This window comes from Sminthopsis crassicaudata, chromosome 3 (assembly GCF_048593235.1).
Source record: "Sminthopsis crassicaudata isolate SCR6 chromosome 3, ASM4859323v1, whole genome shotgun sequence".
Lineage (NCBI taxonomy): Eukaryota > Metazoa > Chordata > Mammalia > Dasyuromorphia > Dasyuridae > Sminthopsis > Sminthopsis crassicaudata.
The window spans coordinates 152,563,244-152,591,014 of NC_133619.1; the positions used below are offsets into that span (position 1 = coordinate 152,563,244).

General features: G+C 35.9%; 1 protein-coding gene across 4 annotated transcripts in view; it reads left to right on the forward strand.

Moving 5' to 3' along the window:
- The window catches only part of UBAC2 (UBA domain containing 2), a 359,465-nt gene that overhangs the window by 224,050 nt on the left and 107,644 nt on the right, over nt 1–27,771 (forward strand). For 2 of the 4 annotated variants that reach the window (XM_074299441.1, XM_074299439.1), the window contains exon 8: nt 12,542–12,601. The exons of 1 other annotated variant lie outside the window; for it this stretch is intronic. In XM_074299441.1, the coding sequence (XP_074155542.1) occupies nt 12,542–12,601 (60 nt within the window). Of the gene's footprint in view, nt 1–6,220; nt 6,329–12,541; nt 12,602–27,771 lie in introns of those variants that run through there. One more of the 4 variants, XM_074299442.1, reaches the window with a different exon arrangement.

Here is a 27,771-nt window from a genome sequence, read left to right on the forward strand (position 1 = left end):
CCTAATGTTGGTATCTTTGGGTTTATCAAACACTAGATTGCTATAGTTGTACCCTTTTTTTGTCCTTCGTACCTAATCTGTTCCACTGATCGACTAGTCTATCTCTTAGCCAATACCAAATGATTTTGGTGACTGTTGCTTTATAATATAGCTTTAGATCAGGTACACCTAGACCACCTTCATCTGATTTTTTTTTCATTAATTCCCTTGCAATTCTCGACCTTTTATTCTTCCATATGAACTTTGTTGTTATTTTTTCTAGGTCACTAAAATAGTTTCTTGGAAGTCTGATTGGTATAGCACTAAATAAATAGATTAGTTTAGGGAGTATTGTCATCTTTATTATATCCGCTCAGCCTATCCAAGAGCACTGAATGTCTTTCCAATTATTTAAATCTGACTTTATTTTTGTGGCAAGTGCCTTGTAATTTTGTTCATATAATTCCTGACTTTTCTTTGGTAGATGGATTCCCAAATATTTTATACTCTCAACATTTGTTTGGAATGGAATTTCTCTTTGTATCTCTTGCTGTTGCAATTTATTGGTGATGTATAAAAATGCTGAGGATTTATATGGATTTATTTTTATCCTGCAACTTTGCTAAAGTTGTGAATTATTTCTAATAACTTTTTATTAGAATCTCTGGGGTTTTCTAAGTATACCATCATATCATCTACAGAGAGTGACAGTTTGATTTCCTCATTTCCTACTCTAATTCCTTTAATCTCTTTCTTGACTCTTATTGCCGAGGCTAGCATTTCTAATACAATATTGAATAGTAAAGGTGATAGTGGGCAACCTTGTTTCACTCCTGATCTTACCGGGAAAGGTTCCAGTTTATTTCCATTACATATTATGCTTACTGACGGTCTTAAATATATGCTCCTGACTATTCTAAGGAATAGTCCATTTATTCCTATACTCTCAAGCGTTTTCAGTAGGAATGGATGTTGGATTTTATCAAATGCTTTTTCTGCATCTATTGAGATGATCATATAGTTTTTATTAATTTGATTATTAATATGGTCAATTATACTAATAGTTTTCCTAATATTAAACCAGCCCTGCATTCCTGGCATAAATCCTACTTGATCATAGTGTATTATCCTGGGGATGATTTTCTGAAGTCTTTTTGCTAATATCTTATTTAAGATTTTAGCATCAATATTCATTAAGGAAATTGGTCTATAGTTTTCTTTCTCAGTTTTCAACCTACCTGGTTTAGGTATCAGTACCATGTCTGTGTCATAAAAGGAGTTATGCAGGACTCCTTCATCCCCTATTTTTTCAAATAGTTTATATAACATTGGGGCTAGTTGTTCTTTCAATGTTTGGTAGAATTCACATGTAAATCCATCTGGTCCTGGGATTTTTTCCTGGGGAGTTGATTAATAGCTTGTTCTATTTCTTTTTCTGAAATGGGACTATTTAAGCAGAAATTAGCAAAATTGAAAGGAGAAAAAAAAAAAGCTTATTTGAATAGATAAAACTGTGAACTGGATTTTTTTGTTTTGTTTTTAAAAATAATGCAACAGATAAACTAATCTGATTATTTTTCCATGTCACCAAAAAAAGGAAAATTCACAACACATGAAAAAAAAAATGAAGAAAATTGTTAAGATAGCATTTTGTCTAATTATCTAACAAAACTGACTACATCAATGAAATGGATGAATATGGCGCAGTGGATAGAGCACCAGCCTTGAATTCAGGAGGACCTGAGTTCAAATTTGGTCTCAGACACTTAACACTTCCTAGCTGTGTGCCCTGGGGCAATTAACCCCAGCCTCAGGGGGGGGGAAAAAAAAGATGAATATATATTTTTTAATTTCTTTAACATTTTGATTTAAAGTGTTGAGTTCCAAATTCTCTCCCTCCTTTTTTCCTTCTTCCCCCCCCCTTCCTGAAACAGTAAACAGTCAGATATAGATTATACATGTGCAATTACATTTCCATGTTAATCATTTTATATAAGAAGATTTGAATAAAAGAAAACAATGAAAGAAAGTGAAAAAATAGCATGCTTTACTCTGTTTTCAATCAATATCAGTTTCTGTGGCGGTACATTATATGCTTCATCAGTAGTCCTTTTGGATTGTCTTGAATCTTTGTATTTCTGAGAAGAGATGTTATTCACAGTTTTTCAATGAACAGTATTGTTATTACTATGTATAATTTTCTCCTGGTTTTGCCATTTTACTATGCATCAGTTCATATAAGTCTTTCCAGGTTTTTCTGAAATCATCCTGCTCATCATTTCTTCATTTTCTATAACAGTCATACATCCACAGCTTATGTAGTTATTCCTCAATTGATGGACATCCCTTTGATTTCAAATTCTTAGCCAATACAAAAAGAGCTGCTATAAATATTTTTGTATAAAAAGTCCTTTTCTTTTTCTTTTTCTTCCCTCCCTCCCTCCCTCCCTCCCTTCCTCCTTCCCTCCCTCCCTCCCTTCTCCCTCCCCCCTCCCTTCCTCCCTCCCTCCCTCCCTTCCTCCTTCCTTCCCTTCCTCCCTCCCTTCCTCCCCCCCTCCCTCCCTTCCTCCCTCCCTTCCTCCCTCCCTTCCTCCCCCTCCTCCTTCCCTTCCTCCCCCCCTCCCTCCCTTCCTCCCTTCCTCCCCCCCTCCCTCCCTTCCTCCCTCCCTTCCTCCCCCCCTCCCTTCCTTCCCCCCTCCCTTCCCCTCTCCCTCCCTCCCTCCCTCCCTCCCTCCCTCCCTTCCTTCCTTCCTTCCTTCCTTCCTTCCTTCCTTCCTTCCTTCCTTCCTTCCTTCCTTCCTTCCTTCCTTCCTTCCTTCCTTCCTTCCTTCCTTCCTTCCTTCCTTCCTTCCTTCCCTCCCTCCCTCCCTCCCTCCCTCCCTCCTTTCATGGAGATTTAGTTGAATACTTATTGCAAAGATATAGTTTTTTTCATATGACTATAGATAGCTTTGATTTCTTTGTCTGAACACTGCCTGTTCATAAACTTTGACTATTTATCAATTGGAAAATGACTTGTAGTCATAAATTTGACTTAATTTGTGATATTTAAGAATTGAGGGTTTTATCAGAGCTACTTGTTACAGTTTCTTTTCCAGTTTTTTGCTTTCCTTATAAAATTTGTTGTTTCATTTTGTGCAAAACCTTTTTCATTTTATATAATCAAAATTATCTGTTTTATACTGTAATGCTCTCTGTAGCTTCTTTGGTTTTATATTCTTCCCTTATCCATAAATCTGATATATAAACTATTTCCTGCACGTGCTCGCTCTCGTTCTCTAAGGTTCTCTAAGCCTGAGTCACCTAGCTGCCTTCCATCTCTCTTAATTTGCTAATAGTATTATCTTTTATGAGTAAATCAATTACCCATTTTGACTTATCTTGTTATGCACTGTGAGATATTGATCTATACCTCGTTTCTGCCATACTGTTATCCACTTTTTCTAGAAGTTCTTTTTAGGTAATGTGTTCTTGTTTCAAAAGCTTAAATTTTTGGATTTATCATATACTAGATTACTGTGATCATTTACACTAAGGTAAATTGTACCTAATTGGTTCTGCTGATCAACCACTGTATTTCTTAGCTAGTGCCAGATTGTTTTGATAATTATTGCTTTATAATATAGTTGAGCTCTGGTATGACTAAACCACCTTATTTTGTATTTTTTTTTATTGATCCTCTTGATAATCCTTGAGGTTTTGTTATTTCACATGAATTTTGTTACTGTTTTTTCTAGCTCTGTGAAATGATTTTTAAAAATAGGTTGATATGTCACTGAATAGTTTAATTTAGGTAGAATTGTCATTTTTATTATATTACCTTGGCCTACCCATGAGCAATTAATAGTCTTGTTTTTTGTTTAGATCTGACTTTATTTGTTTGAAAAGTGTTTTATAGTTGTGTTCTTAAAGTTCCTGGGTTTATTTTGTCAGGTAGACTCCCAAATATTTTATGTTATGTACAGTTTTTTTTTCTTTTGACAATTTCTTTCCCCTTCCTACTTAATAGCATTTTTTCCCAATTACATGTAAAGATTGTTTCCTACATTCATTTTTGTAAGATTTTGAGTTCCAAGTTTTTCTCAATTTTTCCCCTTCCTTTATCCTTTTCCAAGACAGCAAGTAATCTGATATACATTATACATGTAAAGTCATTTTAAACATATTTTATATTATTCATGTTGTGAAAGAAAAATCAGAACAAAAAGAAACAACCATAAGAAAGAAAAAGACAAAGAAAAAAAGTAAAAATAGTATGCTTTGATCCATATTCAACCTCCATAGTTCTCTTGCTGGATGTGAATAGCATTATTCCATCCCAACTCTATTGTCTTGGATCATTGTATTGTTAAGAAGAGCTAAGTGTATCACAATTGATCATTTATCTTGCTGTACTCTGTATTATGTTCTCTTGGTTCTGCTCACTTCATTCACCATCAGTTCATGTAAGTTCAGTCCTTTCTGAAATCAGCCTGTTCATCATTTTTATACATTCATTATAGATAGCTTTAATTTCTTCATCTGAAAATTGTTTATTCATTTCCTTTGACTATTATCAATTGAGAAGTGACTTATGTTCTTATAAATTTTATGCAGTTCTTTATTTTAGAAATGAGGCCTTTAGAAGAAACACCGACTATAAAAAATTTGCTTTGCTTCTAATCTTGACTGCCTTGGTTTTGTTTGTGCAGAAACTGTATAATTTAATATAATTAAAATTATCCTTATACAGTTGTTTTAAATAGAATTTTTATTTTCTGTCTCTTCGGATGTTGTTGGTAATATGTAGAAATGCTGAAGATTTATTTTGTCTTGTTAACTCTGCTAAAGTTGTTAATAATTTCAAGTACTTTTTTAGTTGATTCTCTAGGATTTTTAAGTATAGCATCATGTTACCTGCAAAGAGTGATAGTTTTATTTCCTCATCACCTACTGTAATTCCTTTAATTTTTTCTTCTCTTTTTGCTATAGCTAATATTGCTAGTATGATATTTAATAATAGAAGTGATAATGGGCATCTTTGCTTCCCCCCATCCCGATTGTATTGGGAAAGCTTTTAGCCATCATTATAGATAATGATTGCTGAAGGTTTTAGATAAATATTAGTTATCATTTTAAGGAAAGATAAAATGGACAATGTTTAAAATAATTTAAAATATTCAGATTAAGAGAAATAGAAACTTTAAATATATTAATCTAAGAAAAAGAAATTATAAAGTCATAAAGTAACTCCAAAAGAAAAAAATCCCATGACTAGGTTATATTTATATATGAATTCTATTAATAATTCAAAAAGCTAATTCCATTATTAACTAAGAAAACAGAGTAAGAGGGAGCCTACCAAACACCTTCAGTGAAACAAAGATAAACAAAACATAAAGAAAAAAACAATTATTTTATGAATTTTAATATGAAAATATTGAATAAACTTTTCAAAATATCTTGACAATAAACCAAAGAAAAATTACAGACTTTTACTAAGATAGATTTGTATTACAAAAGCAAGGTTAGTTCAATATTAGGTAAAACAATAAACATAATAAAAAACAATGAAAATCACATGATCAAAAGCAAATATTCAGAAAATTTTCAATAAAATTCAATTTCTGTTAAAAAGTTCTAAAACAGCAAAGGAAAAAATTGCCCTTTCTCTAACATGGTAAATCATACCTATCTAAAACAAAAAGTTGGTATTCTATGCAGTGGAAAGCACAGATTTACATTCTCAGCACTTGAATTTAATATAATCTTAGGGATGCTAGCTATAGCAAGAAACCAAGAAAAAAGAAATTAGTGTATAAGTTTAGAAACAAAATTATCACTTTTTGCAGATGATACTTTCTATTTTGAGAATTCTACAGAGAAAAATAAAAATTATTTGGAACAGTAGCTTCAGCAAAGAAGTAGAATTTAAAATAGAAATTATTAGCTTTTTTGTATGTTACCAACATAGCACAGCAAGTGCTATTTATTTAAAGAAACTAAATATGTAAAATATTTGGTAATACAAAATATTGCCAATACACAGAGAGGGACTAGGATTATATAAATACAATTATTAAACATTCCTTACAGAAACAAAGATATGCTTAAATAACTGAAAGTTTATTGCCTGTGGTTAGACTGTGCCAATATAATGAAAATCTCAGTTGTATTTAAGTTAATTTACTTATTCATTGCCATACTAATTAATTTGCCAAAAATTTAATTATAATTATTATTATAATTTTCATTTATGTAGAAATTAGAAATAATGAAGCCAAAATAAGAAGAAAAGAAAGGGGCATTAAAGTCTTTTTTGCAAAATGCACAGAAGAAAACAGAAGGAAGCTTAGAGAATGATTCAGCAACTAATGTATTTTTAAAATGAGCTGTAGCTGAGACTCACAATTTCATATACATTCTTCTTTTTCTCTCCATATGAAAACACACTTTGTTGATGTTTGTCAAGTTCAGAATTAAAAAAGTAAAAATGTGTATCTTGATTTCTGAGAGAAATTTGTGGTCATAAAAGACCCCATAATGCAATATCCTGAAAGTAATTCAGCCACTCTTCTTTTCTTACATAATTTTGGGCCCAACATGTTGTTCATGTATTCTGCAATTTCAGTTATATATGCTGATGTAAGATATTTATGTATATGTATACACACATATTTGTGTATAGCCACAAAAGCTCCACAGATTATTGCGTATCTCTTAGACAAGCTTTATGTAGTGTTTATCCACCCACATGTAATAATCCAGGACAGTCTTTATCCATTTGGTTTTTCCTAGGTGCTTAAGCCAAATTTTTGAATTGTGTGTACTCCTTCCAAGAAACTGCAAATATTTGAGAGTTTGCTACATTGGGCATGTCATCTATAATAGGAACATATGAAAGAGACTCATTGTGCATAGGAAACCCTTATTCAACTGGTTCTCCATTTTGGATTTCCACCATTACATTGATGTGCACTTTGGCTGAGCATCTGTATCCCAGTTTTATGCCTTGTTAATGTTTATGATTAGGTCATTAAACAAGGTTATTTTTACCATGAATATCCTTGGAAGAATTCACATTCAGCTTTGTGAAATCAGATTCTGTTTTATAACCAACAAACAGTATGTACAGTAGAGTTTTATGTTTTATATCTTTCAGTCAGTTGTGTGTTAAAACATATATATATACATGTGGCATTCCTGCAAAGCCTATCAAATTTCATTGAAAATACCTTTGATCCATGAATAAATGAATCTCATACAGTTTTGCATAAAATAATAGGCATGCAAGACCTCTCCTTTGACACATTCCCTTCCTTCCCTTTGGCAATCAATTGGGGTTAGATAACTTGTTCAAAGTCACACGGTTAGGAAGTGTTAAGTGTCTGAGACAAGATTTGAACTCAGGTTCTCCTGACTTCAGGGCTAGTGCACTGCACCATCTAACTAACCTTAAGTCACTAAATTTTTAAGTTCCTGTTTCCTTCCTTTGTAAAATATAGATAATAAAACTTGTTGCCTTTTGTTTCACACAATTGCTGTGGAGAAAATGCTTTGTAATCTTTCACATGCTACATAAACATGAATTGTTACTGTGTTCTTTGAGGCAGTGCATATTTACATAACATTTCCCTCAATGTTCTTGCCATTGTGTAACCTCCTACACAAATCTCTTTAATGTCCACCAGTCTACTCTGGCTGCTTGTTCTATCTTTGTTCTCTTTAGTGCTTTTTCTACCTCCTCTGTCAGGAGGTTGAACAAGTCCAAGTGTCTTTGGACTCTACTTCCCTTGATGATGAGAACAGTTTGTGATTAAAAATCCTGTCAGATCTTTTCCATTTTCCTACTATTACTTCCATTTCCATCCCACAGTGTCCTGGGAGGACTATCTATCAGTAGACCTGGCATCAGGGAAGCCTGAATCCAAATCCAGCCTCAGATACTTACTAAGTGTGGGAGCTTGGGCAAGGCGTTTTAGATTCCTCAACTGTATCATTGAGATGATAGCAACCTCTGCCTCCGATGATTGTCGGGAGGATCAGATGAAGTAGTAGCTGTTTTTGAAAATGCTTAGCACAGAGCCCTGCACATAATGGACACTCAACATGTATTCTCTTCCCTTCCCTTCCTCCCTTGGAATGATAGGCAGTCAGAAAAGAATGAAAAGAACCTGGTTAGTGTAATGTTGGAAGGCCAAAGGAGATGAAAATTTTAAGGTAGAGTAGTGGTAGATGAAGTCAAATAAATACTACAAAGATGAAACAGCATTATTAATTAAGGTGATTCAGAAATTAGTAGAAAGTATAGAAGGCCTAACTCTGCCATAGCCACCCTTCACCACTATCACAAAGCAAGTTGGGCTTCAGAAATATTTTTAAAAACTTAACCAAAGTCCCTGACTCCAACACCAGTAATTACTTTTTTCTCTCTGCTACATGGCATGCATATTTTTAAGCCTCTAATATGTGCTAGGCTCCGGGGCATAGAAAAGTGAGAATGTCTGACACAGCTCTCAACCTCAGCAAATGTGTAATTTAAATATGAGGGCATTGCTGCAACTTGCTAGTAACAACAGTATGAAGTTTAAGAGGAACTATCTTTCACTCCGTGGCACCAAAAAGACATATACAATGAAAGAATATCAGAGACATAAAATCATGCTTCTAAAGATAGGAAAAGTTATGTAAATATGCACTGCCTCAAAGAACACAGTAACAATTCATGTTTATGTAGCATGTGAAAGATTACAAAGCATTTTCTCCACAGCAATTGTGCGAAACAAAAGGCAACAAGTTTTATCTATATTTTACAAAGGAAGGAAACAGGAACTTAAAAACTTAGTGACTTAGGGTTAGTTAGATGGTGCAGTGCACTAGCCCTGAAGTCAGGAGAACCTGAGTTCAAATCTTGTCTCAGACACTTAACACTTCCTAACCGTGTGACTTTGAACAAGTTATCTAACCCCCAATTGATTGCCTCAGAAATGGAAAAAACAAAAAAACAACTTCATGATGGTGGTAATGGGTGGCTATGGCAAATCAGAGATCTTTATCCCTTCCACTAAATAATTTCTAAATTGCCTTAATCAACTTAAGGTTGAATAAAATGTCCTAGATCTTCTGATTCCAAGATCAATGCTTGTATCTCAACTTAAGGAATAACATTTGGTCAGGAGATCACAAATCATTCATAAATTTAATCGTTCAGATAATAAGAATATTTCCTTCTTCTATAACATTACTATCGTCTTGCACAAAGAAGTCACTCGATAAATTTTTATAGGATGAATCAATAAATGAATATTTTCCACCTTTAAAAAGAGAGAAATAGGGGCAGTTAGATGGCACCGTAGATAGAGCACCAGCCCTGAAGTCAGGAGGACCTGAGTTCACATCTCAATAATAACATTTCCTAGCTGTGTGACCCTGGGCAAATCATGTAACCCCAATTACCTCAGCAAAAAAAAAGAGAGAGAGAGAGAGAGAGAAATTAATGTAGCTTCACTAAACTAGATTATCCTAACAATTCAATGCTTTGCAAGTATTTTTAATTTTGCAAATGAAGTATCTCTGTAGACAGCAGGCCAGAAAGAGAATTTTTAAATCCCCACAGTGAAACAGTTGATCAGACTTGGACAAGAAATGTTTGCTAGTTTGGGGAAGATTGAAAAAATTTGTTTGAAAGCAATACAATTTTTAAATCTAAAGAATAACAAAATGAAAGAGACCAAATGAAAAAGGTTTCTAAAGTTATCCTAATATAGGATATTACAATATAGCATTGTTTTCTATAGAAAAGCAAAGTCTTTATTTTTATCTTTTCCTGTTTGGCATTTTACCATGTTTCCAAAGTGGGAGTTCTCAGAATGTTGTTTGCTTTGGATTTTTGTGGTGTCCTAAGTTTCGACTTTTTACTCACAGGTTCTATCTCTCCTTCCCCCTTCCCCCCACCCCATACACCCTCTTTCCTTCCTTTTTGTGTTCATATGAAAAGCAAGACTGAAAAGCTGCTTATAGTCTTAACATCTACCCTATAGGGCAACACATTATCACCAAATAGAGTATTCTAAAACTCTTAGCATGCCTAACACCTAAAACTACACTAAGGTTTTTGGTATACTTTGTATATAAATCTTTTTTTTTACTCTCTTATTCCTAATTTGGCTGAAGAAAAACAAATTGCTCTTTTTAATTTAGTTCGCTTCTCCTCTGTTATGTCAAAGCTGAAAAAAAAAATTATAGCCATAAACTGGAACAATATAAACCCTGTTTGCTTTTCTTATTTTGAATCCTGATATTGAATCACAATATAATAGAAACTTGGGGAGAAAGAGATGACTTTTACATGATGGATCAGGGAGCATTTGTTTTGGAAAAAAGAGAAAAATAAAAGAATAGTTGGGGGAGGGGGATGTTTATTCCAAGCAAGGGCTATACACAAAGGCTTACTAGAAGAAGAGAGCAGAATGAGAATGGGAAAGTCATCCATTATGGCTGGAATATAGACCACCTGAAAGAGAGATATGGGTTAAGAGTAGGTAGGAAGATCAGAGTCAGACTATGGAAAACCTTGACTGCTATGTCAGGAGTTTAAACTTTGTTCAGTGTCAAATTGGATAATTATAGAAGGGTTTTTATGTAGCATACATTAGGAAGACTTCTGGAGAACAGTATGGAAAATTAATTGGATAGGGCATAAACTGGAAACAAGAAATAGAAAATAGAAAGAAAGCAAGAAAAAGCAAGAATTTTATAAAAGGGTAAGCAAGAAAAGATGTAACTACAGCAGTTACAATGCAAATGAAAGGTTAGATAAGAGTAAAAGACGACCAGTACTAAAAACCTGTGTGACTAAGATAATGAGTGGATGGATAGATTAGTGACTTTCTAACAGAGAGAAAAAAGATAAATAACATATCTACTGTAAGCTAAAGTATCATTTACCAGTAATTTTATGTGTGCAAATGAATAATCCCTCTTTTAATTCAATCTATTTGCAAGTCATGACATCACCTTCCTGATGTCATGGGAGTGGGATTAGTTGCTGCACTGGGAACCCAACTGGCCAGTTTCACTTGGGTAATATAGTCCCTTCCTCTCTCTTTTCTTCCTTCCCTTTTTCTTTCCCTCATTTCCTTTTCTCCTTCCTTTCCTTCTTTCTTTCATTCCTTAATTTCCCTTCTTTCCTTTTCTCCTTTTTTCCTCTTTCCTTCCTCTCCCTCTATCCACTTAAGGAATTATACCCTTGCCCAGGGATAAGAAAATATAAATACAGATAGAAATATCTATCTTGAAAAAAAAGAGAAGTGAAAGAATGATTAATCAGAGAGAAAAAAAAAGTTTATTCCAAGCAAGGGCTACACACAAAAGCTTTTTGGAGAAAGAGCAGGATAAGAATGAGAAATGGAAAGTCATCCATTATGGCTAGAATATAGAATACCTGAAAGAGAGTGATATGAGTTAAAACTGGATAAGAAGGAATATAAATTTTGCTCACTGAAGCCTCGCAAAATAGCTTGAGGTTTAAGGGCTAGATTTATTTTAAAGACCATGCCTTAAACCCAGATTATTTTGGATGCCAATGATTGGCCAACAATACATCTCAGTCCAAGCCTTACTTGGTCATTTTTTGAGCTCTCTTGACTCCCAGTGAGTATAAATGGCAATCATTTTTGTTTTGTTTTGTTTTGACTAGGTAAAAGAGGCCATTCTCTGCCTCATTTCTTACCTATCCTTAATTGCTGATTGATATGGCCTTAGTCAAATTGAGACCTGTTAAGACCTTAGTTTTAAAAGGCCAAGATCCCCCATTGTATCCAGGGCCATTTCCAGTCTCCTAACTAGTTCTTCCCACTGGACCTAGAAGACTTCTAAGGAGAGAGTACGTCTGGTGACTATGCACAGCTCTTCCTTACTTAAATACAGTTCACTTGCAAATCATGACATCTCCTTTCTGATATTTTGGTCCTATTCCAGAATGAATAACAGTGAACAAGAAACAAATCCCTATCCTTAATGGAGATTGGAGAGTTAGAAGGAAAGATAGATTAAACGGGTGAGGAGAAAGACAGAAACTTTATCTTTGAACATGTTGAGTTTGAGGTATTAGTAGGTTAAGTAAACCCTGAAATACAAGACTGGAGCTCTGGGAATAAGAGATGTCAATTTGATGATTAAAGTTATGGGATTAGTTAAGATTAACAAGTAAAAGTGTATAGAGGGAAATAAGAAAAGAGTCTAAAATAAAATCTTAAGAAACACATTTAAGGAGCAAGAGCAAAACAAGGGGAGACAAAGGAGTAGTAAAAGAGGTGGGAGATCCATTAGAGTGCTAATTATGAAAGCTATAGTAGAGGAGAAATTAGCAAAATTAAGGAGATTTTCCAGAGTTTTAAGTACAACAAAAAAATTGAGGACGTGAGAATGGAAGGGAGGAAAGATCATTGGATTTTTCAATAAGATCATTAGGAACCCAAATCAAATTTTCAATCATGGTATTATTGCAGCCAGATTTCAGGGAATTTAGGAGTGAGTGTGAAATGAGGAATTGAAGCTAGGAAATATCAACTCATCTTTCCAGGAGTTTGGCATCGAAAAAAGAAGAAAAAGGATGACAACTGGAGGGAGAGGCAGGACTAAGGTAAATTTTTTTTGTTTTCTTTTTTGGATAAGAGAATACCTGTCTGTAGAAGTATGCTCAACAGTGCAGGAAGAAATTAAGAGATTTTAGTTTTATCAAGGAAAAGAACCAAATTTTTTTTTGATGCTGAAGTAATGGAGGAGATGATGGGTAAAAACTTTAAGATGTTTAGAGGAGTGAAGAAGGAAAATTTAGATTCCAGTGTTAGGATAAAAGATTTATCTTTTATCCTTTAAACTAATTTTTTTATATCTCTCAATTCTAAGAGAAATTAAATGCATGATTTTTGGAGATTATATATGATTATTACTTTGTGTCTCCCACAGTGCCAGGCATGTAATAAGTCTTTTAAATATTTCTTGTTTGAGTAATGTGGTTATAATAATTCTAAATAGATGTTTTCATTTTCTGAGTTTCACATTAATCCTTATAAATGGCATGGATTTTACTGTGGGATACATTGACTGCACTTCTCTTTAAAATAGATGGAGCGTACATAGTCTTGGTAGAAATTTTGATTTAAAAAAATGTATAAAATGAGAGTAATACCATTAAAGTGGAAACACTTTACAACTTCACAACTGGTAAACTATGGGATAAGGAGCAGAGAAGAGTTAAAGGTGACTCCAAGATTAAAAACCTGAATGACTGGAAAAATGATGTTATGAATGGAGAAAGAATTGGGGCAAAAGGGAGGTTGGAGGGGGATATAAGATGAAAAGTTCAGCTTTATACATGTTAAATTCTAGATGCTATGGGAAGACTATCCTGGTGGAGCTATCTGACTTACATAATCAGAACCCCATATTACTGCTATTGTGAGAAAATGAACTAAATGATTTCTAATATCTCAGCTCATATAATGAGAAGAAAAATTGTGGCTTTCCTATACCGAAAATTATTCTGGTTCATTTATTGAGCAGAGTCTAGAATGCTAGATTAAAAATCTTAGGTATATCCATGATGATAATGGATCAAATCTAGTGCTTTGGCCCACTCACTAAAAGCACTAAATTAATTCTATTGAACTTTACAAAATGAAGCTGATACACTGAGTGTTACACATGTTGGCAGTGCTGCTCATTGGAGCATGTATCAATTAATATCTTCTATGATGACCTGTTTGTTAGATGATGGTACTTCACAATCAGCTTAGGCAGATCCTCACAGAATTCACAGTGGGAGAGGTGCATAGGCTGATGATGACATGTTTTCTTTTCTAAGAGTTGGCTTATCATCATCAACATAACAATTGGGAAAATAACTCTGTGGGAAAGCTTAAACTTAAACTTACATGTTATTCATCTGTGAGACTATTGAAGTCTTTGTGACTGATTTGCCGGAAGAGAGTTTCTTCTAAATCTTTTGCAGGCTGATTTTAAAGGCTTAGAGGATCATATGATTTAAAGCTGGAAAGCACATTCAAGATTATCAATCCATGTTATAGGATCACAGATCTAAAGCTAAAAGAGGCAGTCCAGGCCATCTAGTCTGACCACTTCTTTACAGATGAATAAATTTAGACCCAGGGCAGTTACTCACTTGTTCAAGGTCATACAATTGTAGTAAACATAAGGTCTGAGACTTTACCCCGTTTTTCTGACTCTGGAACAAAGGCTTTTCCCAGGCCACTCTGCTGCTTCCTTTAGGTTATTGATTTAAGAGTTGATATCTGATCATGATAATGCTCTGAAGAAAATTTAGTCAACAGCTTTCAAGTTTGTCCTTCCTCAGTATTTTATTTATCATTTGGATTCTCATCTTTACCCCAGAGCCCAATTCTCTTCCAAACTTCCCACTCAGGTTCCCAGCCTCAGCATGATCTGTTTCAACATTCCAGGTAGCTGATCAGTTACTTAGTTTTGCAAATTATACCTTCACAATATTTGTGACAGTCATCCAGCCTCTCTATAATACTTCTTTTCTTTCATGAGGCTTTAAGTGAGCTTATCCACCTATTGATTCCAGGCATGTCATCCAGAAACCATTCATGCATTCATTTGCACAACAGACATTTATCAAGATGCTCTGTATGCAGCTTGAGGCTGAAGAAGATAAATAAATGGGACAAAGTCTCTGACCTCAATGAACTTATAATGTAGTAGAAAAGTTACTTAATGGCAAAGCTGAACTAGAACCACAATCCATTCGGTTTAAGCATTAAATGATTACTCTATACCAGCCACTATGATTGATTGGTGCTTGGGGATACAGAAATAAAAAACAGCATAGTTCTTCCCTTCTGGGAGCTATCATTTAATAAAGGGGAGATGCTATATACAGAAAGACCCTCAAGGAGTTTACATTCCAGTATATAAATAAGTACAAAGATTTTCTCTCCATCTCTGACACACACTATTTCCTATGGAGTGATATCTCCCACCTCAGTTTTTATTAAAGCCTTCATCTGATTCATCTCTTACCTTTTACCTTGAGTTGTAGGTGTTTACACATGTCATATACACATTTGTCTCTATGTTCCTTGAAGACAAAGACTTGTATCATTTTTCACCTTTATTTCCCTGTACTTGGCACAGTATAACACATGTAATAAAGACTTTATGTGTTTTTATTGAATTCATGTGCAGTAAAGTTTTTGAATAGGGAATCACAAGATTTTAGGAAGTAGAGCTAAAAGAAAAGGCATTTACCAAACATTTTGTTTCAAGCATTTGGGAACATTGGAGAAACAAATAAAACCAAGCAAAACAATTCTTGCCCTCAAGAAGAAGCATACTAATGGGGAAAGTCACAACTATGTAGAGAGAATGGAAAGGTGGCATGGCAAGGAGGGAGTGTTATGATAACCTGGATCTCTTATGGAAGATAAGACCCAGTTTGACCTATCAAAACTGAGGATGGTTTCAGGGGATTTTATGTGCCCTTTCATTTTACAGATGAGGAAACCAAGATCCAGAAGAATGTTAGTTATACAACAGTCACATAAGTAATAAATAACAAAAGCTAAAAGTTACGCCTAAGTGCTCAGATAAGAAATTGTATATTGAAACTATAATTCAAAATAGAACTTAAGTGCATTAGGGAGATACAATTGCACTGTGAATTGTAGGAAGGGGATTCTTTCCAAATGAAGAGTACCTGAGAGGAAGGTTTCATGGATATAGCATTTGAAATAGATCTTTGGATAGGAATTCAACTGGAGGAGAAATGGTAATGGTAGTGTTTTGGGGAGTAGGGAGGAGATGCAGAAAAATTACTGAAGTGAAAAGATAAAGGAAGGCACAAACATTTAAAAGGAGAAAGCATGTAGTCCACTTTTAAGTTGCAGAGAATATAGATTTACAGGAGGAGACTCTGAGATGAGAGTGGAATGGTAAGGTGGTTCCAATTTATGAGGTGAGTTTCTAGGCTAAGAAGGTAGTTTTACCTTCTCTCCTTCATTACTGTCACATGGAAGAACTAGTCCTATGCCACCAACTTAGTGCAGAGTCCAGGAAGACTGCATCTCCAGATGTCTCACACCCAACCTTACCCAAATAACCTTAAGAAGCCCTGCACACTCCCCACAACTTTCCTTTTTAGATACTCTCTATTGCTTTGTAGTTCAATTTTATTTTTAAACTTTTTCTTTCAAGTTGATTAAACTGTCTTATCAACAGAGTGATCTGAACAGGTAGCGTTATGTCTTTTATGACATCCTTTCTTTATCTCAGTAAGTAATTGTATAGATTCCAGATGTGGAACAAATTACGAGTGCTTAGTTGATAAAAATCTGCACATTAAATGGGAACTGACTGAAAAACTTTCTTCAAGTGAAATGAAGATACATAAACTAAGCTTTTTCATCTTAATAAGTACCTACTTTCAGAAATTACTGTTATGCTTCTTTGCTTTTGTTCCACATAATAATTGACCTTTCTGACAAAGCTCAGAACTAGAAGATAGGATCAAGTTCTATTCCCACTGTTAGGCTTACTCATTGAGTGACCTTGAGAAAGTTATTTTGTTCTGTTGTGTCACTTTTTCCCCATGGGAAAGGCAAATATGAGCTAGTTTCATGAGATTTTTATTAATCTATTGTTATCTGTTGTGAATAAGTTTGGAGGCATGTTTTCACATTGATACAATTTTTAATAAGAAAATGCCAGAAAAACATCCCCCAAACCATTTTGCCCTTCTAGCACAGTATATTTTCGTTGTCCTGCAGGTCAGCCAATAAGTAAAAAGAAGACTCCTCCCTCAGGCTGCACCCACCCTCTCAACAAGGCTGTAGGCTTCTCAATCAGTTCTTCTTATCTCTCTTCTCTAGAACATCTGTGAGAACCATAAAATTAGGAAGCTTACCCCAAAGACCAGTACGGTATCAGAGACCCTCAAAGCATGGCAGTGTGGGAAACAAATTTTAGAACAGGCTAACAAACTAATCTCTGAACTTAGGGGAAATTCCATAGGAGAGTACATGTGAATTAGACTATTTTTTATTCCCTTAATGGCAACAAAGCTTTCCTTGGTTCTTGATTGGTCCAGGTTAATAAGGGTTAAGCTGCTACAACCTCTGATACCTTTCTAGTGTCTCTGACCAATGTAACATTGGTGTCCTGGTAACCTAAGAGCTTAGAAAAGACTCACTCATTTGAAGTTGAAGTCAGCATCTTGAAGCCATGGGAATCACCACAGTCTGCTCTGCTGACCAGGCTATTTTCCATAAGAAGGTGAGGGGAACATGTTAATCCTTTAACTGCTACTATATCCTGGTGGTAAAGTACCTTATATTTGTTAGGAATAAGTAGACTTCCCTTTTTAATTGTTGAATGAACTACAAGTGTCTTATTTCATTCCATCAACAAATAGGGGAGGGGTCTGAGTCAGATCTAACCATTATAAGCTCCCTAGGACTCAGTTCCTCTATCTGTAAAATGGGAGATGAGACTAGATTACGCATATGAACTGGGTTTTTTGATAATAACACCCCCTATAAGCTTACTATCCACCTCCAGTCATAGTCATGGGCTCAGTTCCCAGGAGGCAACTTGTTCCAGGTTCAGAGTACTTTGTGGCTTCAAGCTTCTAGAGTCAGTCATTTGATATGGTTAGCTCAAAGCAGATATTTACTGCTGGCATTGTAAAAACAATAGCTATAAAACATCTCTCTTATTAACCTTACACATTCTCTCTTATAAATATACCTTGTGGCAGTGGAAAGAGTAGACACATTCTTCCACAATTGGAACTCAGACGGCCTAGCTAACTCACTCTTCTGGGATCAGAGCCCACCTTCTAGTGTCTCATTCTGTTCTCTCTGTGCACAGAATCTCTTCTAGATGGGTTGCTCGGCTGTACTTCTAGATGGTCAGAGCTGACATCCTACAAACAAAACTCCTTTGGCCTGGGGCCCTCCCTATCTTGACGGACTTCCTTTTGGGTGTGGTACCTTCTTATAGGCCAGGCTGCAAGTCTTCATGGCTTGTGTTGGGGGTTAGGAGGGAAGAGGAGGAAGGAGAACCAGGTGTCCCTACACCTCAAGGGACTAGGTCTGGATTGCTCTCTCCTAGCCTCTTTATAGCCCAGGCACACACTCACTTACCTCTTGCTTCAGTTGATTACTAGAGAGTGTCTTGTTTTTTTATAGGGCCATTAGAGGTGTGGCCTTTCCTTTAACCAACCAGTGACTAGCCACTCTACTTCCTCAAGCTGAACTAAAAAATTCCTCTACGTCTTTTACAAGGGTACAAATTGTAAAGATTTTTTTATACTTCATTTAAAACCTTAATACCCAGTTTTCCCTATTACCTTTCATAATTTAATCAATCAGCCTGGGTAGAATTATTTGATGAGGGTTATCCTAATTAATTACCATCTCCCTGTCCCCTACTACTTGTAAAATCCTATCCCCCAAAAAGGTCCCAACCTTAGATGATTCAAAGATCCTTTGAAAGCCTAATGTTTTATGATTCTGTGAATTTTTACTACAAGACTCTCAAAAGTTGCTCCAGCAATCTGTCTTGGTGTCTTAACAACACTAGTCAGAAAACTTACTTACAGTAAATTTTTTACTTACAGTGATTTTTCTATAATTAAGAAAATTTGTGTGTGTGTGTGTGTGTGTGTGTGTGTGTGTGTGTGTGTGTGTGAAGCAGGCTAATCTGTACAAGTCTGGGGCTTGATTTTTACTCTCCTGACACCTTTGATTTGAATCTCCCCCAGTGTTAGACATGATGCAATGGTTTTAGACAGGAAAGGGGGAACAGAATTTTGGCAGCAGGACCTGTTTATAGTTTCCTCACTTCATTGTTACCTGTAGTCTCCATTTCCCCACATTGTTACAGATAAAAGTTGAGGGCAATAGTCAGCCTGTACAAGCCCTGATTTTAAATTAAATTAAAAAGCTTTAAGCTTCATTAGAATGATTTTATAGGTAATAATAACAGTTACTTCATTAAGATTTTGCAATGCTGTGCAATTACATGATTCTGTTCTGTTTCTGTTGTGCGTCATTTATTTGTTCTATTTCCCCACTTCCTTAAAGAGAAATGTTTCTACTACTACTACTATTATGACAGTTGCCTTTGGAATATTACATATAACAGCATATAGGACATGCATTTTGGCACATAATGAATTTTGATTGATTTCTCTGTTTATTTCATGCTATCTAGTATCAGTTTGTTTTGTTTTGTTTTTTCTTTTTCTTTTTAAACTTCATTTCTAGTCAGGTTCTATGTGGAACACTTTAACAAGAAAGCAAAAAAGGTGGCACAATAGATAGAGCATCAGGCCTGGAATCAGGAAGACTCCTCTTCCTAAGTTAAAACTCTGGTCTCAGACACTTACAAGCTGTGTGGCCCTGAACAAGTCACTTACCTTTGCCTCAGTTTCCTCATCTATAAAATGAACTAGAAAAGGAAATGGCAAGCAGCTCCAGTATCTTTGCCCAGAAAACATTAAATGTCACAAAGAGTTGGACATGACTGAAACACAACTGAAAACAACAAAAATCCAAGCACTTAACCCCACCTTATCAATCTCAGTCTATTAGTGAAGTACTTAACCTTTCAATTGCCATTAAACAAAAGGAATCTTTTTCTTGAATTCTCTGTATTCTGAGCAACTGAAAGGCCAGTATGAGTATAGATTTCTGCCTTTTTTTTAGTCACTCTGTCCCTTAGAGCCAGAAACTTAAGGATGTCTGTTTTTTTTTTTTTTCCTATCAAAAGTAGAGGAAAATCTGACTTTTCCACTGATATGCTATAGTTCAGGACGATCATTTAAATCTTTCTGAAAGATTATTTTTACCAGTGTATTTGTGTGCTCAAGAATCTATAGTACTTTCTGGTTTTATTCATTCCTTAATAGAATATATATTTATTAAACATTCACCAGAATCAAAGCCTAATTAGACAAAATCTTGAAGGAAGTTACAACTGAAAATAAAGCCTTGTCTGCATGCTCCTAATCATCATCTATCTAATAATTGTCTTCTGTTTGAAGCCTTCAGATGACAGCTTACCACATACAATAACTTTTAAGACACTTCTCACTTTCCTTCCTTCTAACTTCCCCTAATGTGTATGTGCTGTCTCTGGTTGGACCACCTGGGACCCACGCTTTATTTCCAGCCAGGTGGCCCTCCTAACTCCCCATTCAGACCTTTTCTGCCATGCCACAAAACCTCTTCACCCCGAAAACCTATCCCATCCTTGGACTACCCATACCCTTTGGCTCTGTGACCTTTTCTGACTGGCTAGTTCCTTCCATAACCTTCTTTTCCATGAGGAAGCCCAGGCCAACCGTTTCTTCATTTCTCTCTAGCGTACATTCAATACTCCTATTTAAATTTCTTTTCAATTATATGTAAACAAAAATTTAATTTTGAGTTCCAAATTCTCTCATTCTTTCCCTTCCCTATCTCTCCCTTGAGAAGACAGTTTTCTACAGATTATACATATGCAATCATGCAAAACATTTCCATAGTAACCATAGTACAAAAGAAAATGCAACCAAAAAAACCCTAAAATAAAAATATAATGCTTCAATCTGCACTGACTCCTTCAGTTCTTTATCTGGAAGTAAATACTCTTCTCAGTAATATAATGCTATAAGACAATCCTTAAAGGCTTATGATGAAAAAAACTAATTCATTCACAGTTGATTATCATTGCTATTACTGTATACAATATTCTCCTGTTTTCTGCTCATTTCATTTTTTATCAACTCATGTAAGTCTTCCCAGGTTTTTCTGAAAGCATCCTCTTTGTCATTTCTTATAGTACAATAGTATTTCATCACAATCATTTATCACAACTTGTTCAGTCATGCCCTTGTTGATGGACATTCCCTCAATTTCTTATTCTTTGACACCATGAAAAGAAATGGTATAAATATTTTCCTTTGATCTTGATCAAAAGGTATGCACAGTTTTATAGCTCTTTGTACATATGCACTCATTATTCTCCATAGGACTTTTTCTACCATGCAGGATACTTTCATTCTCTATTTATTCTTTTCAGCTCCTTTTTATGTGTCTTCTCATTAGAATGTAATCTCCTTGAGGGCAGATATCTTTTTCCCTGCTTATATTCGAGTCCCCAGCACTTAGCATAGTGCCTAGTCCATAGTAAAAACTTAATAAACGCTTGTTATTATTGGTAAAACAATTTTGATTCCTTTTCCTAATGACAAACCTTCAAATGTTGGAATAAAGTGATCATTTGACATGTATTAAGTATCTACTATGTGAAAAGCATTATATCTTATATTGCTGATACAAAGATGAAAAAAAATTAGTTCTTCCATTTAAAGAATCTATAGTTTAATAAAGAGCTACAATATAATGCATCTAAGTATGACATATGGAGGATGAGGTGTCTTCAGAACTTTTTTCTCTTGGATTGTTTCTTCCGCTGTGTTGAGGAGCAAGGCTTTATCCTCTGTGTTAAGTTTGGGAGTAAAGATGTCCTTTTACTTTACCTTTTCCAGGGAAACAAACCTGAATTGGCTAAGAATAAAGTTTTTTATTGCCTCTGAAAAAAGTCACAAGCTTGTCAGCTTGCTGAAAGAGTTCTCTCACTCTCCTCTATACCTGCTAAAATAAAAATCCTTAATTCTTTAATTGCTCCAGCTCTGAATCCTCAGTTCCCTGATTATTCTCACCGCTAAGTGCTACAACAAATTGCCTGTAGATTGTTCCATGGGCTCTATTGCTGAAAACACCTGAGCCCATAGTTCTCTTAAGTCAGAGGTATTCAAAGTAAAGACTAGGGTTCTTCTGAGGGGGGAGGGGGAAGGAGGAAGGGATAGATTTGGCCTGACCCTCTAGTGTGTGATCAGCCATTTGCTGGCTATAGACCAAACTCATTATGATTGGTAGCCAATTATGGGGCTTATCCCTAACACAGTCTTAGCTAACTTTATGTCCCAACATTTCACCCTGCCCTGCTCTTCAAGCTTCCATGATATCACCTCTCAGGACAGTTATAGCTTTAACTGAAAGGTGAACAACCAAAAAAAAAAAAAAAAAAAAAAAATGGAGTCCCTGAAAGGAAGGGACAGCTAATACATGCAGTAAATAGTGTTGAACTTGGAATCAGGAAGATTTACCTTTACTAGCTGTGTGATGTTGAGCAACTTATTTAATCTTTCTGTTTCAGTTTCCTCACTTATAAAATGGGAATAATAATAGCAGCCCCATTACAGGAATGTTTAAGTATCAAGTAGTATAGCATGTAAAGCACTGTGTAAACCTTTAAGTATCATTATTATTAGGTAAGCTTAGTGGATATCTGGCAATATCTGGTCCTGTGACATTACTTTGTCCAAGTGCTAGAGTTCATTAATTCTTTGCCATTGTCCTGATAAAGGGGTTCTTAAACTTTTTGTGTTAGATATGTACTCTTCTGGCAATCTAATAAAGCCTATAGATTCTAGAATTAGAATAATGTTTTAAATAATTGAAGGAAAAATTAAATGTCAAGGAAAGGTTAGTGAAAATAAAGATCGAATTTTTCTCCTTTCCAAATCCATGAATCCCCATAGTTCCCTTGGTGAACCCCTACCCTAATGCAAGAAGTAGCTACCATTAGTCAATAAGCATTTATTAAGTACTCATTTTGTGACAGGCACTGTGTGAAGCACTGGGGATACAAAGAAAGAGCTTACAGTCTAATGGCCAAGACAACCAGTGTACAAAGCAGATGTATTGGGAGAGAGGGGGAATGTGAGAAAATTCTAGAGGAAGGCCAGGGCTGGGCTGGGTCACTAACAAAAGGTGGGATTTGCATGGGTCTGAAGCAAGCCAGGAAGGCTAGGTGACAGAGGCAAGGAGCTGAGAATTGTGGGGAGCGAGGATCGTCCTATCTTTGTTCTCTGAGTATCCGTGACATCACCAGGAGGATATCTTGACTTATGAATGAATTGTGGCAGAAAATTCCAGATATAGAGAAAAGCCGCTGAAAACACAGAGTTAGGAGATAGAATGTCCTGTGAGAGGAACAGGAAGAAGTCTGATGTTGGATTCTATAGTATGCAGAGGGGAGGAAAGCATAAGATTGGAAGATTGGCTTTTCAAGCTAGTCCCTTGTTATTGTTCCAAAGAGGGGATTTTTATCATTTATTCAAGAGATAACAGGGCAGGGGAGTTTATTGAGGGCAAGGGGGTGACATAGCCAGACCTATGTTCTAGAAAAATCACTTGAATGGCAGAGTGGGGAGAGAAGCAGAGAGATCAGCCAGAAGGTAATTGCACTAATCCAAGCATGACATAATGAGGGAGTAGAAGAAAGGAGGAAAATGTGATAGATCTATGAAAATAGATCTTGATAACAGGTTGTGATTGTTTTGTGTCTGATGGTACCAGTCAGGAGTTGAGGATAACATGAAGGTTGTGAGCTTGGGTGATTGAGAATCATGGTGCCCTCAACTGTAATGGAAAATTCTGGAAGCACAACAGATTTGAGGGAAAGATAATGAATTCTGATTTAAACATATTGAATTTGAAATGTTTATGGGACACCCAGTTGAAGATGTCCAGGAAACATTTGGAGATACAAGACTAGAGGTCTAGAAAGATGAGAAAGTCATCTGCATAAAGTGAAGACGATCCAGACAAAGACTTGGGGGGAAATGTATGAGATGATTTTGCTCAGTCATTTTAAACTACCAGAACCTTAGCTGCCTTTCTTCTTCTCCTCTCTCCTCCCTTTTGTCTTTTCTAGGGTCTTCAAGGAATACAAAGAAATATAATACACCATCTCTGTCCTTAAGAATCTCATAACCTATTTAGGAAGTAAAAACATGAACACATGACAAATTAAATAACAAAAAAACAAAAAAAAACAAAACAAAACAATTTTTGATTCAGTATCAAATTGAGTAAGAAAAATCCTGTCTTCTGTCAACTCTAAATTCTACTGTCTGGCAGAAGGTCTTCTCTTTACCTCTAGTGATGTCTCACATACAGAGCCCTTTAAGTTTTTACAAATTGTTTTCCTTATAACAACACTGGGAAGTAAATATCACTATGCCTATTTTACAGATGAACAAACCAAGGCTCAGAGAAATTAAATTACTTATTCAAGGTTTCTTTCCTACTAAATGGTAGAACCAAGTTTCACACCCAAATTTTTTGACTTCAGACCCATGTGTTCTTTCTAATAAGCCACATTTTCCATTCTTGTTTCCCTCAAGTCCCTTTCGTAAACCTCTGCTCCAGTCATCTGCCTCCTAACTGTAATGAGTATATTCTATGCTTATTCTCAGTTTCCTGTTTTTACTAAAGCTGTTCACACTTCCTAGAATGCCTTCCTCTTTTTTCTCTGCTCTCCAAATCATAATCAGCTTTCAAAGTACATCTCAAGTCCCTACTGCTCCTTCAAGCTCCCTTCAGATAGTCCCAGCCCATATTGATCCTTATCAACTTCCAACTATGTAGCATTTAACACTTGCCACACAGTTTTGTACTTAATTATGCTCTGTCTTATGTTCATTGTTTCTTGTGCGTAAATCTTGGTCCCTCAGGTAGATTCCCCATGGGCATGAATCAGATCTTACACTTCCATATTTCCTCCTTAATACCTAGTGGTAGTAGACATACAGCAGGCACTTGGTGAACCTTGGTTGGTTGGTTGATAAAATGCCATGTGCCATGTGCCATTACTGTAAATTTTGTTTTTGACCTCAAAAAGTCTTTGAAGTTCTCTGTGTTTCTTTTTCATGTTCCTTAGCAGCTTCTCCTCAGTCAGCTTTGTGGTTTTCATACTATATTAGAATTGGGATCAAATTTGAAATTTGATTTTCAAGAAGTTCAAATAGGCTTTTCCAAGAGTCCTTTATTTCATTAGAAAATTTCATGTCTCCTTTGGACATTATGTAAAATGACTGTTTAGAATCCTAAAAAAAAATAGGCTTAAACATACAAAGCAAGCTTTTTGGTTGATCACTTTTTAAAATGCAGGCTATTTCCTTTTTCCATTTTTTTTTAATATGTGGTTATTATATTTAAAGAAGACTAAGTGAAGGAAATGTTTCCTGTTTGTGGAAACAGATGACAAGTCCATATTAAACCCTAAAAAAAGGAGAATAATGTAAAAATATTTTTAAATTAGTACTTGTAAAACTTTCTGCTTTTAAAGCATTTCCTTATTGTCATGAACATAGTTAAGATTTTATATTATAAAATATAGGCTGTTACCAATTATCTAAAGACATTTTTTAAAAATTATTGCAAATAAGCTTCCCCCCCTAACTTTTTTAAGTGTGTGCTTTTCCATCCAAATATATTGGATTGGCCAATTGATCAATGATGGACAGAATCAGCTACACCCAGAAAAAGAACACTGGGAAATGAGTGTAAACTGTTTGCATTTTTGTTTTTCTCCCCAGGTTATTTTTACCTTCTGAATCCAATTCTTCCTGTGCAACAAAAAAATTCGGTTCTGCACACATATATTGTATCTAGGATATATTATAACATATTTAATATGTATGGGAATGCCTGCCATCTAGGGGAGGGGGTGGAGGGAAGGAGAGGAAAATTCGGAACAGAAGTGAGTGCAAGGGATAATGTTGTAAAAAATTACCCATGCATATGTACTGTCAAAAAAAAAAAAGTTATAACCAAATATATTTGATTGGTCAGAGTTTTTTTGGTTTTGAGTTTTTTGTTGGGTTTTTTTGTTTGTTTGTTTTGCTTAGAGAGGTGATATAAGGCAAGCAAGGAATTGTGCTACTGATGAGAATTAGGTAAGGGTTAACCTCTTTTGGTTCGGTACAAGGATACATAGTTAAATGCAGTCTAATGATGGTGCAAAGTCCCCTGTAAAGGAATTTACAGGCCCGAAAACCTAGATTGATAAAAAAGGTTTATTATAGGGGTTTGGAAATAAGGATAAAGGTAGAAAGACGCCCGGGCCAGAGCTGGTCGCCGGGCGGACAGGAACCCTTGGCATGGCTGACATAAGAATGACATGTTTGGGCTCCTGCAAAGAGTGGGCTCCAAGGTTCCCTTTTTATAATGGGGACTCTTGGTGATCTCGAAGGTGGGTGGAATACCAGGCTCCTGGCTGGTTTCGGCCAGGGTTAGCATTGAATAGAATTCAATGGGTTTTTAGATAAGGAAGAAGCTGTTTGTGGGGGTTGGGGAAACCTGAGCAGATAATGGGGAGCTTTGAAAGCCCAAGTTAGCTCAGATCTGGTGGGGGCTGGGAAAGCCCAAGTTCATTGGAATTCAAAAGAGTCCTAGCTTCTTCAGCCATGTTGGGGTTGGGAATCAGAAAGGAATCTTAAAGGGACTTCAACCCACATCTGTAACATGCCCTCCTGGCAGTAACAATTACTGGTCTGTCCTAGGTCCAACAGAGTACCTTTGACCGCTGACCTTTGCAGTGTCAACTCTACCCGGCTCACCTCCTCTGAGGCCTTCAAAGGTCTCTGGCCACAATTTCTTGAATAGTAGTTTAATAACCGATAGCATGCTCAAGAACAGCTACATGTAATCTTAAAAGCCTTTATTATACATACTCACATAATGCCCTGACTGATGCCCTGACTTGTTAGTTCCCTAGTGAACACCTGGTCTGAAGACCCACGTTTTCACTACCAAACGCTCTACCTCTCTGGGCTATCCATCAGCTTGGCTTGGCTACCCCAGGCTAGGGAGCCAGGTTAAAGAGAGCGACTGATGTCTGCAGTGGGCTTATAAAGGGCCTGTGAGGTCACACACACAGCCAACCAGCAAGAGAGCCGTCACCCATTACGAAGTTATCTCAATATGGTCCACAGGGCAGTCTATATCCACAGAGATTACTTCTGGACTACTCAATCTCCTGTTGCGCTGTGGCCGCCCATTTAAAGGGCCCTTACACACATCACTACAATTAACTCAGTTATACTCAGGCTGTTTGAAATTGATCATGAACCATTTTTCTAGGAACTTTTTCCCCACTTTTTAGAGTGTTCCATGATCTACACTCTTTCTAGTCCAGATATGCCTGCTGTTTGTTGCTTAGGCTGAGAGTAAAGCAAACTTAGCACTTACTTTCTTCCTTCAGTGGAAACATAATCTCATTAATGTAGGCAAGTCTCCTATGACCCAGGTTCCAATCCATCTTACTTTCTCATACTGTATGATTTTTGTCAGTATCTTCTTATAAATTTCCCATGGAGGAGCTGCCAAAAGACTGGAGGCCTGCTTCCAGTTTCCATTTCCATTTCATGAATATGTTAGTGCTCAGGCTGTTGTTATAACCTGCTACTCTCACTATATGATCTGTCTACCTCTTTCTCTGGTCATACTTGTTCCTGAAGATGCCTTTTGTGCTATTTCTTGAAAGTCATCATTTACAATATGCCAAAGCATTACACCAATTGTACATTTTTCCATGGACTTTTGGATTAGTTCAATTTTTATTCTTTGGGGATTGTGATATTCCAAAATTCATAGCTCTGTAGCTTCCCCAGGAGATTACTGATGATTTAAAAATGGGTTTTAGCTTGTAGTGACCAGCTTGAGATCATTAAAATTGCTATAGTTTCCCAAATACTATCCAGCCTGATCTCCTTTGATTCAAAAATGGACCCAGTCAGCTGTGTATAATGCCTTTTCTAAGTCTATAGACTGGAAGATGGAGCCAAGATAGCAGAAGGCAATACAGCTCTCCTTTACTCAATCCCTCTCACCCAAAAATTTCCCCCCCAAAAAAAGATCTAGAAATATA